The 14,971-nt window shown below is 45.3% G+C and overlaps 1 protein-coding gene across 1 annotated transcript in view; it reads right to left on the bottom strand.

Moving 5' to 3' along the window:
- Positions 1 to 14,684, bottom strand: part of sash1a (SAM and SH3 domain containing 1a) — a 126,371-nt gene extending 111,687 nt beyond the window's left edge. The window contains exon 1 of the mRNA XM_068753605.1: positions 14,178 to 14,684. Coding sequence (XP_068609706.1) covers positions 14,178 to 14,684 — 507 coding nt within the window. The remainder of the gene's footprint in view (positions 1 to 14,177) is intronic.
- Between the last annotated feature and the right edge of the window lie 287 nt (positions 14,685 to 14,971).

Genomic DNA, 14,971 nt, shown 5'->3' with positions numbered 1-14,971 from the left:
AGAGACGGTGACGATATCGGTAGAAGGATGCTGAGGATGGAGCTGCCAGGGAACAGGACTAGAGGACGACCCAGGAGAAGAGACATGGACGTAGTGAGGGAGGACATGAGAGTGGCTGGTGTTGGGGAGGACGATACAAAGGACAGGGTGAAGTGGAGAAAGTTGATTTGCTGTGGCCACCCCTCACGGGGCAAGCCGACAGAAGAGGAAGAAGAAGTCACATAGTTTTAAAATTGTACTGCAGACAATATCACAATGCTAGTAAAATGATCTCTCCAGCAAAAGATAGATTTACTTGTAAAGCTCACATAACAGTCTAGTAAATAACTTTCAAAAGAAGATAATTAATCTCTGTCTTGATATGAGATTATGATTTTGCAATTTGCAATGTACAAATAACTAAGCCCGTCACGGAGATGTCCCAGCAGCTTGGAATAGAAAATCATTAGAGGCTATCGCCATCCACTGCTAACCATTCCCCTCTCAGCAGGTTATTAATGATAACTTCCTGGGCACGTAGGAACAATCTTGGCCTGCTCTAGCCACCTTTTCCTTTTTGCCGTGGCCTTTTCAGCCTCAGTGGAGACCAGATGAACGGTGTCACCTCTGATACGTGACCCACAGTTAGGAACGCAGTAGCAGCTAAGTGTCTGCGGGCGGGCCAGGGTTGGCCGAGTCAGGATATTCTTGCACAACACACTTGAGTCTAAACCTTCGGTATTGAATGACTGCAGGTCTTCCTCTATGGTAATACGTTCCTCCAAGGGCTTGGTATTTAGCAGAAAAGCCTTTGGGTCTTGGGGAAACAGGCGGCCCTCCCTTTCATTGCATATTGACCTATTTCAGATCTGCATGGCTTGTACCCCAGCGTTCCAATCCTGAGGTGTGACATTTAAAGGAAAATAGGACCATTTTAGGTCAATCACATGCACTGCTGCCTCCTGCTCGTCAATAAATGACATGTAGGAAGCCCTCATCAAGCAGCAGGATCTAACCTGTGTCATTATTACAAATGCAGCAGGCAGGGCAGCGGCGCTCGTGGCTGGACTTATTGTCCACAGGATCACAGGTAAGTGGACAACCAAAAACGCTCAGCAGTGCTCCTACATGTTGCCATGGCAACCTTTTACAAGGACGGCTTTGAAAAGAGTACAAATGCCAGACTTGATATCCCATAATGAGCTGCTCGTGAATGGGGTTCGGTGGGTGGGGGGCTTCACTTTGGGACTGCGGGGACTGTCATATATACCCAAGCTTCATGGTTTCCTTTTAACGAGGAGGGAATAGCCACCAAAAAAGATGTAAATGGAAACGGCCAACTATGAAGAGGCTAAAGGCCTTCAAAACAGTATAACCCGTTTACACAGGTGGTAAGTCCAGTGTCAATGTGTCAAGAAGGGAGACATGCAGTGCAGATGTTTGATTACTGCTGTTAGAGAGGGGGAGAGAGAGCATTCTGGGATACCAGATACCGAACTGAGCTCAGAGATCTCGGGGGAGACCTTGCTGTGCCTCTCTGCTTATGTTTCACATCTCGCGGCTGTTTGCATGTCCCGCATGGGCACGAGAGCTCACATGTTAGGATGTGTGCTCCGCAATATACCAACGGAATCGACCACTGGACCAGAGAAACCACGAGAAATTGAGACGTTGACATTGAACCGCTGTCCAGTGCAGTGAAGAATGCAAGCGACTTGTACATTGGGGAGACCAAATGGCTCAACACAGGACAGGACTCTGCAGTCCAACTTCACCTGAAAGAAACAGGAAACTCTTCTGAGGACAGTAATGTCCATTTTTTATCCGGGGAAGAGCGATGGCTTGAGAAAGGAGCCATTTTTGTAAAGCTGGAGAAACCATCCCAGAACAGAAGATGAGGATTAAGATCCACAACCCCTGGCAACACCTCAACAAAACAGCTCACCTGAGGGTGGGGGGGACAACGACCCTTCACCTTATGGATGCTCATGACACCTGATAATTCATTAGTCAGCTTTCAACCAGTCTTTCAGAACTGAAGACGACTCTTGGATGAAAGGCAAAACATCCACAATCAAACTTGAACAAGTCCCGTTGATTCTTTGTTTTTGTTTTGCTCTCCGTGATTTACATACTTTTTCCATCTCTTTTGCTAATCAGTTTCAAGCTCTGCAATGATCCGGTCAGAAAATCGGGGCGATGGTGGCGCAGTGGTTGAGAGGGTCGTCCTGTGACCGAGAGGTTGGCGGTTTGATCCCCGGCTCAGGCACATGTGTGCGCTGTCGTTGTGTCCTTAGGCAAGACACATTGCCCGGGTCCACGCTGCGACCAGCAGCAGAGTGTAACTGCTGTAAACCAAATCTACCTTCGGGTACAAGTAAAGTCACCTTACACCCTTTATATTATATTATCTGAAGCAGAGGAAAAGCAACAATCTCAGTGTTCAACTTGCTATTGTATTGCTCAATCTGTCTGACCGGCTGGGTTGAGAGAGAGAGAGAGAGAGAATGACAGGCAGGAGGAGAGTCAAAAACAAGGAGATGGGTATAGTGATAGAGAGACAGAGCAGGAGCAGACAAAACAAGATGTTGACATGTTAACTCCCAAGAGAAGAGGCTCCATCATCAACGTCTTGATTAGGACTACAAGAGAAGCCTCCTCCTCATCAACAATAAAAACACTTGAGCATTGTGCCTCGTGATTTTTCAGGGCAAAGACAGTGAGAGGAATTTTACACAAACATATTCAGGAAATAAGATGCCCTTCATGTGTCAGTTGAAGAGGAGGAACTCCTTTCCCTTGTTCTACGGAAATATTCACCTGATGGTAGAAAAGTGGAGGGAAGTATTTTTGTATTCAAAGGATAGATTTGGAACAACTCATTTACATAGAAGGGTTTCCATTCCTCTCGTATTTATCATTTCCTGACAATGTCCAAACCAGAACCTCCATTCCTATCAGATTGTAATATATAAATGGACACTTTGCATAACAATTGCGGTTGCGAGATTCCTGCATGACAATGATGTCCACACATAATCTCTCAGACTGCGTGGAAGAGTCTTTTCCCAGAGACGCTTGTGAATGGCTGCCCATGGAGTGAAGTCCCTTTGTCATATTCAAGTAAAGATTAGCAAGGACATTTAATTCTACTTAAGGTGTGCAGCCCAGGGTGTCTGTAGTTTAAAAAAAAAAAAAGAATGCTTTCGAACAAAGTGAGGACTCTCCATGCGGTGGGGGGTTGGTGGAGTGCAGCTCAGGGTGGGGTAGGTGGGTTAACTAGAGAGACGGTGCGTCGTGCTGTTGGGAGACGAATCCCTTTGTTCTGGACTGACAGTACTCTCAACCAAGGTGGGGGTTGAGGAGGGGGGGTAATTCTCCAGGCCACGGACATGGCTAAATGACCATAACAAAGGTGCATGAAATAATCCAGTTCTTCGGGGTGATGCTCACCTCCAACCGTTCGCATAAACTCGTCACACTCACTGTCATGCAGAAATTTGAAAATCGAAAATAGTAAAAGCCGAAAACGGAAATATTCCGAAACCATATATATTCCCAAGATGGAAAAAAAAAGGTTTTCAATCAGAGACTAATTACTATAACTCGTCCAACAGTTGAGCACTTGAACTACTCAGCAGTCATCCATGCACGGCAACAGATCCTTGATGTAATGGCTCCTGTATTAATTATTCAAACTGTTTTGGAGCACACCAAAAGCGGCAAACACAACCATGTACATGCAAATGACTAAACGTTACCATAAATATATCATGGGTATGACTATCATAATGATACAGTAGCATTCTTAATGCAGCCTCATGGGTAGTGCGGTTAGCAGCAGCTAACGTAGCATTGCCAGTTTCTCTCTTGTGCCCGGATGAATGCAGAGGGTTGCGTCAGGAATGGCATCCGGCGTGAAAATGTGCCAAATTGAACATGCGAATCAACGCAAATAAGAAAGTCATACCGGATCAGTAACAACGACCGCCACGGGACGCTGCTGAAAATTGGATTCCTGTGGGTCAAAGACAAAGACGACAAAGAGGAGGAAGGTGAGTGCATCAATGGCGAGAGAAGAAGGAATGGAAGAGTTTAGGATTAAGAGTAGGGACTTTGAATATTGGGATGGAACTGAAAGGGAACAGGGCTAGAGGTCGACCCAGGAGAAGATACATGGACGTAGTGAGGGAGGACATGAGTGTGGCTGGTGTTGGGGAGGACGATGCAAAGGACAGGGTGAAGTGGAGAAAGTTGATTTGCTGTGGCGACCCCTCACGGGACAAGAAGAAAGTACTATAGTAGAAAAGTTACAGTAGTGTTCATGTAGAAAGAATATGCATACTATACATACACAGATTTACTTCTGTCAATCCAGCACTATCTGTACTGACATTTCTTGACTGACTTTTGTGTGCAGCCTCAGATCTATGCTACATAGATTAAGATTTAATCCAAAGCACTGAACTAAAAGCACCTCCCCTGCCCTTCTTCTAAATTATTTAATGCATCATAATATATTGTATTAAGTATTCAGATTCTTAAAATACATTTCTATTGAATATATTTTTTTATTACTGGCAGCATTACAAAGTAAAAGGCTTTCCAATCTTTCCAAATTTGGCCACATTAATTTAAAATAGGCTGTCGAATCCCTTTTTCCACACCCAGGTGTCAGTGTTTTAGGAATCCTGAGATTAAAATGAAATTTGAATGATCAAGTTCTTCGGATGACTCTGCAAATCCCAACATTCAAGTTCCAGCCGGTCATGTAAAAAAAAAAAAAAAATGCTGTGTCCAGAAAAGACTGTTTTTCAAAGACTTGCCAAGAACTCTTCTAAAGGGAATTCTAATAGGCTATTAAGGCAAACAAAGATTCATAGGTCTGCTGATCAGCCAGCAACAACGGCATCCCAGGCAATCAAAGAATGACATTAGATGGTTTCATGAGCATCCCAAAATACAAATTTATCACTACACAAATGGTGGGCCAATGGTCTTCACATGTCCAAATCCAGAGCCCATCAAAAACAAGATTCAGTCCGCAGCCTCTCTGCACGGCTCTCATCCTCGTCTAATCTGCCCTCTGATTTCCACCTCAGGAGGCACGACCTTTGACACACATCGAATCCTCATGGGTTACAAAGCCAGGAACCTGGAGTGCCAACTGGCCCAGTGATTCCTGAATGGTAGGATGGGGCTACAATAAAAATTAATGACATGGAATTCATCAGGCCCTTTCCCCAGAGCATGTGTAGGAGCATCGGCCACAATAACGGACAATGTCGTATCTCTTATCCGTGTTATCCGTGAAGAAATGACAGCACAACATTGTCTCTGGAGTTCAATCTATGCATTTAAGGTAAACTTAAACTGGACTTTTCTCTCCATAAGAGCCAGGTCCCCAACCCCGACGGTGAGATCTGGACCTGACGCCAGGAAAAGGCTTTGAGACAGCCTTAGCAGTCACAGCAGCGTCCTCATTCAACCCTGCATGTGTGGCATGCAATCACGATTTAACGACTCGAAAAGTGAAGTCAAACATGCACAGGGTTAAAAAAGCAGCAATTAATGTGATGAACTCCAGCCTCTCACACAGAGCATGTCTAGACCGATGCACTAATGATGACTTTGAGTGGCTGGCTGCAGCCCAGTCGGAACAAAACTGCTCGGTTCAGCAAAAACTTCCTCACACAGAAAACGCCGGCAGAAGTTTAAAGCTTAGCGTGAGCAATTCTGTATTTTACATTTGGTATGACAAGTCATTTGTCAGTCGTTTCATTTTACAAGGTGCATTTGTTTGTTACACTTTATTGTGATAAAAATCAAAATCTGAGAACTGCAAACCGCCAGTGGGCTGTCAGAGACAAACGCAAGGTGTGTGTATTTTTTTGTTTGTTTGTTTATATAAACTCCCGTCACCAAACTATTTGAGCATTAGTTTTATATCCCATAACCAATACTTGTGGAGACATAATGCACACACAACACACAACTTCTTGTACTGATTACTTTTGTGCTGGAACCATTAAAACCTTTTTTTTTTCAATTGCTTATATTGCGGGCAGCAAGCCACACAAAAACAGAAGTACACCTACAACATGCCACTGCAGCTTTTGTAAGAGAGCATCTGCACATACGTAGCCCGTGAGTGAGTGTATTTGCAAAGGCGTGTTTCAGGAATGTAGTGACATGCCAGGTAATTAGGGTTTACGTTCAGGTATGTGAAGCTGCAGGGAGGCCAGAGCGAGAGGCAGGCAGACAGTCAGACAGTCGTTTTTTTCTGGCAAAAGCACTCAGGTAGAGACATATCGACACCGGTGTGGTCCCGATGATCAAAGCTTTCAGCGTGGCCCCGCCCTTGTGCTGTGGAAATGGACCAATTTGGGATGGGGAGGGGTGAGAGCTCGTTGCGCTGGGCTCCATGCACCAGTTTCAAACCAGGTAATTATACATACGCTGCCTGTCTGTCTCAGCAACACTCACTGCTATCATGCCTCACTCATCTCTCTGCACCCCGACATTATATCCCTTAAACACGTAGCAAGATAATATAGGCCAACATGAGCCAAACTGTAGCACAAGGGCCAATTGAGCTCTGCTACGGACAGCGGTGCTTTTAGCTTCCCAAAACCTATTCAAGTGCAGTTAATCTGGAGTGGAATGAAAACAAGCGCATGTTTCCGTCGTCATCCCTGTGATTTATGGGCAATTTCTGAGCATCAATGCGTCACATAGACGGATGCATTGGTCAAAATTTCAATTTGATCATTGGAAATCGGATTATTTCATCCATTTGGGACCAAATTAGAATGCAGGGTTAAGTAAGAATTCCAGTACAGTTCAAACAATCACTTATTAGTTTCTTTCTTTTTTTCAAACAAACATTGAGACGTTTTATATTTTAATTACCAATTCTTAGTTCATAGCTTTGGGCTTTGAGCTATTGGTCAAACAAAAAACAGGGAAAAAAAGCAATCAAGATGATGCTTGTAGCCAAGAAAATGAAGAAAAGATTAATTGACTTTGGACATTTTCATTAGTAGCCACCCCACAGATGACACATTTAATTTAACCCAGCAAGTGGTTGTTAAAATATGGCTTGACCTTCAAAGATGAATATCTTTCACTTCTGGACTGACTCTTTGAGCACCGTAACATACATTCTGCAGAAGCCACCGTGTCAGATTCATATCTCTGTATCTGCCACATCAGCTAGCAAAAGACTGTTGTAAACTGAGCCTGCAAAATGTGGGGTACGCCGAAGTAATTAGCCTCCTTGGACAGTTGGTCACACACGGCTACACAGGCAAATAGCAAGGACAACAATCCCTGAGGTGAGTGACGGCAGGCGTGAAGCACCCGTGCAGCAGTGCAAGAATCTACGGCCCTGCATAGCTAACAAGTTCTGCTACTTTTAATGGGAACATTTAATATCTGACTGCAGAGTAATCATTGCACATGTAATGTGTGTGTGTGTGTGTGGCAGAGAGATGTGGGAAAATGTGCGGATGTGCTGCTTGCAGTGTGTTTAGCAATCTGGCTCCGACACAGACAGATGCTCGGGACTGCTCTCCTGTCGCTCTCCATCCTGTTGAGACACTTGATAGCTTCATTTCCCAACATATCAGCTGCTCAATGAGGACTGCAGGGACCTCGCTGTGCACGTGTGCTGTAACTGCAGAGTTATCACACAACGAGGTTCCAGCATCTATTCATCCATTTCCTTGTCGACGAGACGACCTCAATTGTCTCTTCGACAGCCGCTTCGACAGGTGGGGTACACCCCGGATGAGACGCCAGCATCATCCGGGGTGTAACCCTAACCCTGGGCGGGGTATCCAATTAAATTGAAAAACAAACATAACTTACAATACTACTACTGTACTTTTGGCTTGTCCCGTGAACATTCTCCACTTCACCCTGTCCTTTGCATCATCCTCCCCAACACCAGCCACTCTCATGTCCTCCCTCACTACGTCCATGTATCTTCTCCTGGGTCGACCTCTAGCCCTGTTCCCTGGCAGCTCCATCCTCGGCGTCCTTCTACCGATATAGTCCCCGTCTCTCCTCTGGACATGTCCAAACCATCAAAGTCTCTGACCTTGTCTCCAAAACATCTAACCTTCACTGTCCCTCTTATTGCCTCGTTTCTAATCCTATCCAACTCTCCTTCATTCCTCTCTTTTCTAGAGCAGACCTCAACTTCCCTAAATGCTCTACCTGCTCACTGCAGATCACAATGTCATCTGCAAACATCATATTCCAAGGAGCTTCCTCATCTGTCATCTATCCATCACCATGGCAAACAAAAAGGGGCTCAGAGCTAATCCCTGATGCATCCCACCTCTACAGAAAACTCCCCTCTCACTCCTACTGCACACTTTACTGCTGTCGTACAACTGTCATACATGTCTTGGACATACAATCCTGCACAACAACATCACTTCCTGAGCAAATTCAACTTGCAACTAAAGATACCAACAACACTATGTTAAATATACTGAATCGTGAAGTGCAACTGCAGAGCGTGAGTTTAAAAATCGAATACAATACAAACATTAGTATTGACATTGTATCTCCTTATGGAAATGTATGTGTCCGGGAGACCAGTTGTCTGGAAGGTCCCGATGCCTTGGACCGGAATAGCTTTGATAACGTATCTGTGTGTCATCAGGACCTGCTCCCCACACACTGTGGAAAATGAAATGACTGAACTTGCTGCCCGATGTGCTTTATTTAAAGCTGTTGCCATGGCCGCATAACTTCAAACAAACACACGTATGTAGCGCACATATGTTGTTTAAATATAACACCCATATCTCAAAAGACTGACGGGAGAGACGTCTACACCACCATGGGAATCTGACAACATTTTTGCCTCCGCCAGTAAGAGTTGGAGGTTCAGCGATCGCCCTCGCGTCTTTGTCTGCAGGACATATTATCTATATTCTCCAGGCAGATCCTTCTTCCATTTGTTTAACATTGCAGCAGAGCCGTTGGAACTTTCTGCTAAACTTATGAACAACTAGAGAGAGCCAGCTCACACCTCCATCAATGTTATCGTCACGACAACGCGCTGGTACGCGGGTACTCCGAGTAAATTGTGATCTTCACAGTGACACCATGGGCTCTGCTGCATCCTTCATGCAATGACACAATAGTTTCCCCTCATTGTAGCACAAATTGAAATGCATTTGCACATTCAAATGAGTTGCCTTTTCTTTTTTCAGAGATGCGCTAATATACAGCTTCTACTTTTGTTTTTGACGTAGCCTGGGAGCTCTTTTCCGATTGGCTCAGCGATGATGTCGTTCACGCAGGCATACGCTATCTCAGCTATCTTCTACTTCAGCACAAGCTAAAAGCAATGGGATTTTCACGGCTTCCGTTAACGGACAAAATGCAACTTTTTTTGCGAAATGCCGTCTTTTTAAAAGTTCATTTCTACAAGTTCAGGAGAACGGAGAAGCAGGTTGACAAAGTAGAGACAGATTCAGCTGCAAAATAAAGTACAAATACTTGCTTTTCCAAGATTCACCTACACATGATCCCAGGAAAGAGGTGGTCAAGTCAGACGGAAATCCCCTCACTGTATTGAAACCATTCAGTGAGCATGGTGTGAGCAGGAGCAAAGCTGAGCAAATTGTCTCATGAGTTATTGCACACACTATTTCTTACACATATGAGAACTATACTTCACACACTTGAGAAGACAGGCCATATCAAATGTGGAAAAATTGACCTGATTATCTGTGGCATCCACTGGGAACCAGAGGAGTGTGTGGTCCGTCTCAGTGTCTTGAATGGACCCCGGAAAGCGCTGTGCTTTAGCGCAACAGACTAAATGCAGGGAGGTCAAAGGTCAGTGTGATAGCCATCAACCCTCAACTCGCCCAGCTGTTGTCCAGAGAGCCGAATAGTGGTATACTTCTACTTTACGCTTAAAAACAAATGGTTTGAAAAGGCCCCTCAATGGCAGCTGTCTACAGCAAAAAGACACGTTTTCCAATCTGATGGGAGGAAGATCCATCTTTTATAGTGTTCAATGTGAATCTACACGTCTGTGATGTAAACAGCAGCTCACTTTATTAACTGACTTCCTCTGGCCTCTCGGGACAGCAAAGGCTGGTCCTCGACTCCTTTATGACTTCCCCTTATTAATGAGTCCCCGGTTGACAATGCCTGCAAGGCGCCCATAATAAAGACTAAGCAAACGGAGATATCGGGAGTACACGCAGAAAACTCTCTCTCTGAATCCATATGGCAAAACGCTCGGCCTTCAGCACGGGAGAATGGGGAGGGGAAGGGGATACTCACCAAAAAAAGCCTAGGAAGAACCAAATAAAAGAGAAGCTCATGACACAAACGCAAAGCCACTGGTTTTGTCATATAATCTCAAATATTTCTTTCCATTCAAGTATTATTCATATCCCATCCCATCACACATGTATGTGGTGGAAACTGCCATAGGCGTACTGGTAAACAGGAATTTACAGGAGTTTGATGCACAGTCGCCCCTCGCAATAACGCGGTCCACATTTTGCGGCCTCGCTGTTTCGCAGAATTTATTTTATGCAATTTTGCATGCTTTTTATTTTTTTTACAGCGTATGAACGCGCATTGTGTTCTGCTGTAGCACAGCCACGTCGAATCAGAAGGGAATGGACATTTCGACAATAAAGATTAACAGTTGTTAACACAACTTATTTTTAATACACACCAAACAGAACAGGCTGAACAGAGCTACGTGTCGTTAGCGATTTGGGGCTAATTTCATGTTTTACTGTGGTTCTCTGACTTACTAAACCTCTGTCCTCTCACTGAAACTTTGTGACGGAAGACAATGATGCGTCAGGTTGAGAGTTTAGACTGACAGCTCATGTGTCCAATAGCATTCGAGAAACGGACCAGAAACATTCCAAGCAATTCTTAGATATGATAAATTAATCAAGATGAAAGAGTTGAAACTGGAAGTGAAGTCAGAGTTTTGCACGTCAGTTTCTGATGCTACCCACCCCCATCCTGAGCAACAGCCCCCCCATTGCTGCTGTATTTCTTACATTCTCAGGCCCGATTAAGAGGGAGGCTGCTCATGATTTTCATCCGCCACGATTGATCAGCTGTTCTACGGGAATGTCGGAAAGGCCTTTGAACAGCTAACAGACAAAGTAGGTGTGGAGAGAGCGAGTTATTCCCATATCCAGGAGCCACACGGACATTGTTCAGCCAGGAAAAACAATGTGCCCATCTATTTCCAACCAGCTCTCTTTCTGTGGGTGACACGCCGTTTTTTTTAGGACTGACCCATCGGCACACTTGCCTTCGCAGATTGTTTCAATGGAAGGAAATTGGGAACACAAAACAAAGCAGCAGTGAAAGGACATGCGGCTCCATCAGCGTCCACATAAACAATGGAGAATCTCCCCGTGTCTCGCTTCGACTTCCTCCTGAAAGGCAGCAGCAACAATGAGGCGCTGTTATGACTGTCTGCTGTTTCCAGCTCTCTGGATGGCACTGAAAGTTTTACTCCTCACAAATAACTGGAGCAGAACGGGATGAATGTACGGACGTAAAAACGAAACAACAATGAATGGTTGTTAGGCGCCTGCATTATTACTCTATCTAAAATAAGCGCTCACACTTTAATGTCCCCAGAGGGTTTGTCTTTGCAGCGAGCCACAAGTAAACAGAAAACATCAAAGAAACAAAAAGTAGAAAATGCGTATCTCACAAGGATGAAAACAGAATGTTAGATTGGCATTGAGATCAGAAGTAGTAGCCAAATATATAGGTGCACAAATAAAATAAACGCTTAATAAGCAAATGCATGCCTAAGTTGCATAAGTTAAGTTAATCTTTCTAGCCAAAACCTTTAAGCTTGAATAGTTAATAGTGGTAGTAGTATTAGTAGTAATATTTGTCGTATACGGGCTGTTCCTGCTAAGTGTTCAAAGTTTACAGTTTTAACTTGTTTATTTATAATTGTATTAAGATTTAAAAATGTTGACAATAGAATAGTTTTAAAAACTCAGTCGACCAAATGGGTCGCTTCTATCTATTTATACAAATTCTATTGTTTGCATTTTTTTAAATAAAAGCATTAAGTAATTTGTTCTGCCTTTTTGTACCTAAAATCAACCGAACCGAGCACCTTAAGAAACCAAACCAAAATTACATTTCAGTGTACCGTTACACCCCTAGTACACATAAACATAAGATACCTAAGAGGAGCAGTCATTGCCCGTCCGCCATGCGACAAATCATTGTGATATTTCACCTGCACAAGGCTTTGAAATGCCATCAGACACACAACAATCAAAATGAATATTATAACAGCTAGAATATTCTTCACATTATTGTAAGAATTATGTTTCAAGGTGACAAAAAACCCCAGCGAGCAGATAATGCAAACGGCTCCTGAGCAAACAACGGCGCCCAATCATAAATCAACAAAAACAATGAGCATTGACTCGAGAACTGCTTTGTGTTCTCTCAGCTCGTACTGTTCCCCGGTGGGAGATGGAGGAATGTGCAGCGCTAATCTATTTGTTCGCATCGTGAAAACGACGCGCTCTCTCTCAGACAAGGGGGTCTCCGTAGCCGCGATAAGGATCATTGGTATTTATTACGCACAGCAGGGTCCTTTCACTTAACTTGTTGACAACAGTGATGAGAATTTTACTGCCTGTGTTGACCACGTAGATAAAGATAAACAGAGGCTTGTGTGTCCAAGGACTCCTGATGCATTGGGAGCACAGAGGACAGTTTAAATGTAGAAGCAGATATTGCTTCAACCGTACAATTACCATCCCTTGAGACTGCCATTGTGTGTCCCGTAATTGGCCCGAGTCTGCCGCTCTGGGCTCGGGCCTCTGCTGGGGTTGACCATCTCATCACAAAGGCAGGCCAATCTACAGACCAATCAAAGCCCGCTTAAGTCAGGCCTCCATCAGCTCCGTCTCTGACGCCGCTCGCACTCCCTCCTGGAGAGAAAAGCACTGGGCTGGAGCCAATCCTGAACTACAGGGTTCACATACGCACTCGCACAAACAAGAGACAGACCGAAAGCCCTCGACCTGCTCATCCTCCGTCCAAGGCCTCAACGCCAGAGCCTTGGCTTCGACATAAATACACCCTTGAACGCAAGAGATGGTTTAACACTCTGGAACTAACTTTTTTTTTTTTGTCTTGATAGATAATCCTCTGAGATCCGACAGTAAATCTCAAATTGATCCCCAGTTAACCAAAGTCGCAGAAATACAGAGTCGTACAAAAAAACAAAAACAAAAGAGCTTTGGAAAGCATGCCATCTTGTGAGCTGAGCAGTGTGAGCTCGCTGTCAGTTTGAAATGGATCAGCCCAATATCAAGGTTTGAATGATACCACAGAGAAAGTGGGACGTGGTCAGGAATTATTATCGTAACATTAGTTTCCACCAGAATAAGTGAAGTCTATTAGACTGATCTCTCGCTCCCACATTGTTGTTGGAAAACATATGTACATCAGCATTTCACCAAACCCAGTGCAGACCCCCCCCACCCCAGTACTGAAAAGAAGCCAATCAATCTGTTGTGGATTAGTCGACTCAAGTGAGCAAGTTCGTGGGAACCACAAAATCTTTCCGTAAGAGGGGTAAAATCTCCGGAGGAGGAGAGGACTTCACTTCTAAGAGAAAATCAGCTCGAACATATGGCCATCGCTGCAAGACAAAAGCCCAAACATCCACAAGCAATCCTCCAAACCCCGGCCTGTGCTGCAGGCCAACAAACCCAGGCTACGCCTAACACACCGACGCGCCGCCGAAGGCCCCCACAGGCAGGCGGGGCCGAGCTCTCGGACTCTTCGGCGTCCTGCAGGCATGGAAACAGCAGATTGAGCACTGCTGGAACACTGCAGACCCTTTTGTAACACACCTCGGACATTGCAGGAACAATCAATCCAAACTATGTTTAAGCTTGAACACTTGTATTTGTATCCAAAGTGAAGGAATGACATGTTGTACTTTAATGGAACCCTGGAAACAGGTGTGCGTTTCACCGAAATGGTTTATTATCACGATGAAAAGCTGAAGCTGCATTTCCAAAGAACAAGAAGCTTCATAAATGATCTCACTGGACGTGGCGCGCTTTGTTCCTCAGGTATAGAAGTTTGACAGGTGACAGTCACGTGACGGCGTGACTGTCACGTGCTCTTACCTTATGGGAGTAGGGCCACTTGGCGAGGTTGACTCCGTCCCTGATGAGCTTGTCCCTGATCAGGATCTTCAGCTTCAGCTTCGGGAACATCACCGGCTCCCTCCTGCTGCCCAGCGTCAGGTTCCTCTGCGCGCCCACGTAGCCACAGAGTTTGCGCCCGACGCGCTCACCGCCGTGCTCGGTCCAGGACTTGGATCCCCGCAATCTGGACTCGTACTGGTCCACCAGGTGGCTGGTGTAGACGCCGGCTGCGGGCGGCATCGGCTCCAAGGTGAAGTAGAGCCCGCTGGCCGTCTCCTGGGCGTCCTCCTTCAGCCTCCGCACCGCTGCGTGAATCCGCTGCCGGTGTTGCGGGACGCCGACGCCGATGGCGTCCAGGTCGGGCTCTCCTATCTGCTTGCAAACCTCCAGATCGTCATATCCATTATCCACAAAAGACTCCACGTACTGGGCCAGCTGGAGGCTCTTGAGCCACTCGTAGACGATGACGGCTCCGCTGCAGCTCATCTTTACGCTAGAAAGTGATGGCGACTTCCCCCTTTCGGCGGTTCAAACACATTATTTAATTAAAAGCGTGGTCGTGCCAAAAGAAAGGATGGTGGGATGACCCTTAACGCTCCATCACCAACCTTTTTTTGGGGGGGGGGGGGGGGGGGTTAAGACACAAACACGCAGGCCGGCGCAGCTCGGTGTGACACCTGTCCGCACGAATAAAGCTGATCCGTTAAGTTTTACTTTCACAAAGCTTTTTATTTCCACGCGTCACCTGGACGTCGGGGTTCCTCTCCCGTGGG

This window comes from Brachionichthys hirsutus, chromosome 20 (genome assembly GCF_040956055.1).
Source record: "Brachionichthys hirsutus isolate HB-005 chromosome 20, CSIRO-AGI_Bhir_v1, whole genome shotgun sequence".
Classification (NCBI taxonomy): Eukaryota; Metazoa; Chordata; class Actinopteri; order Lophiiformes; family Brachionichthyidae; genus Brachionichthys; species Brachionichthys hirsutus.
This window is presented reverse-complemented; position numbering and strand designations above follow the sequence as displayed.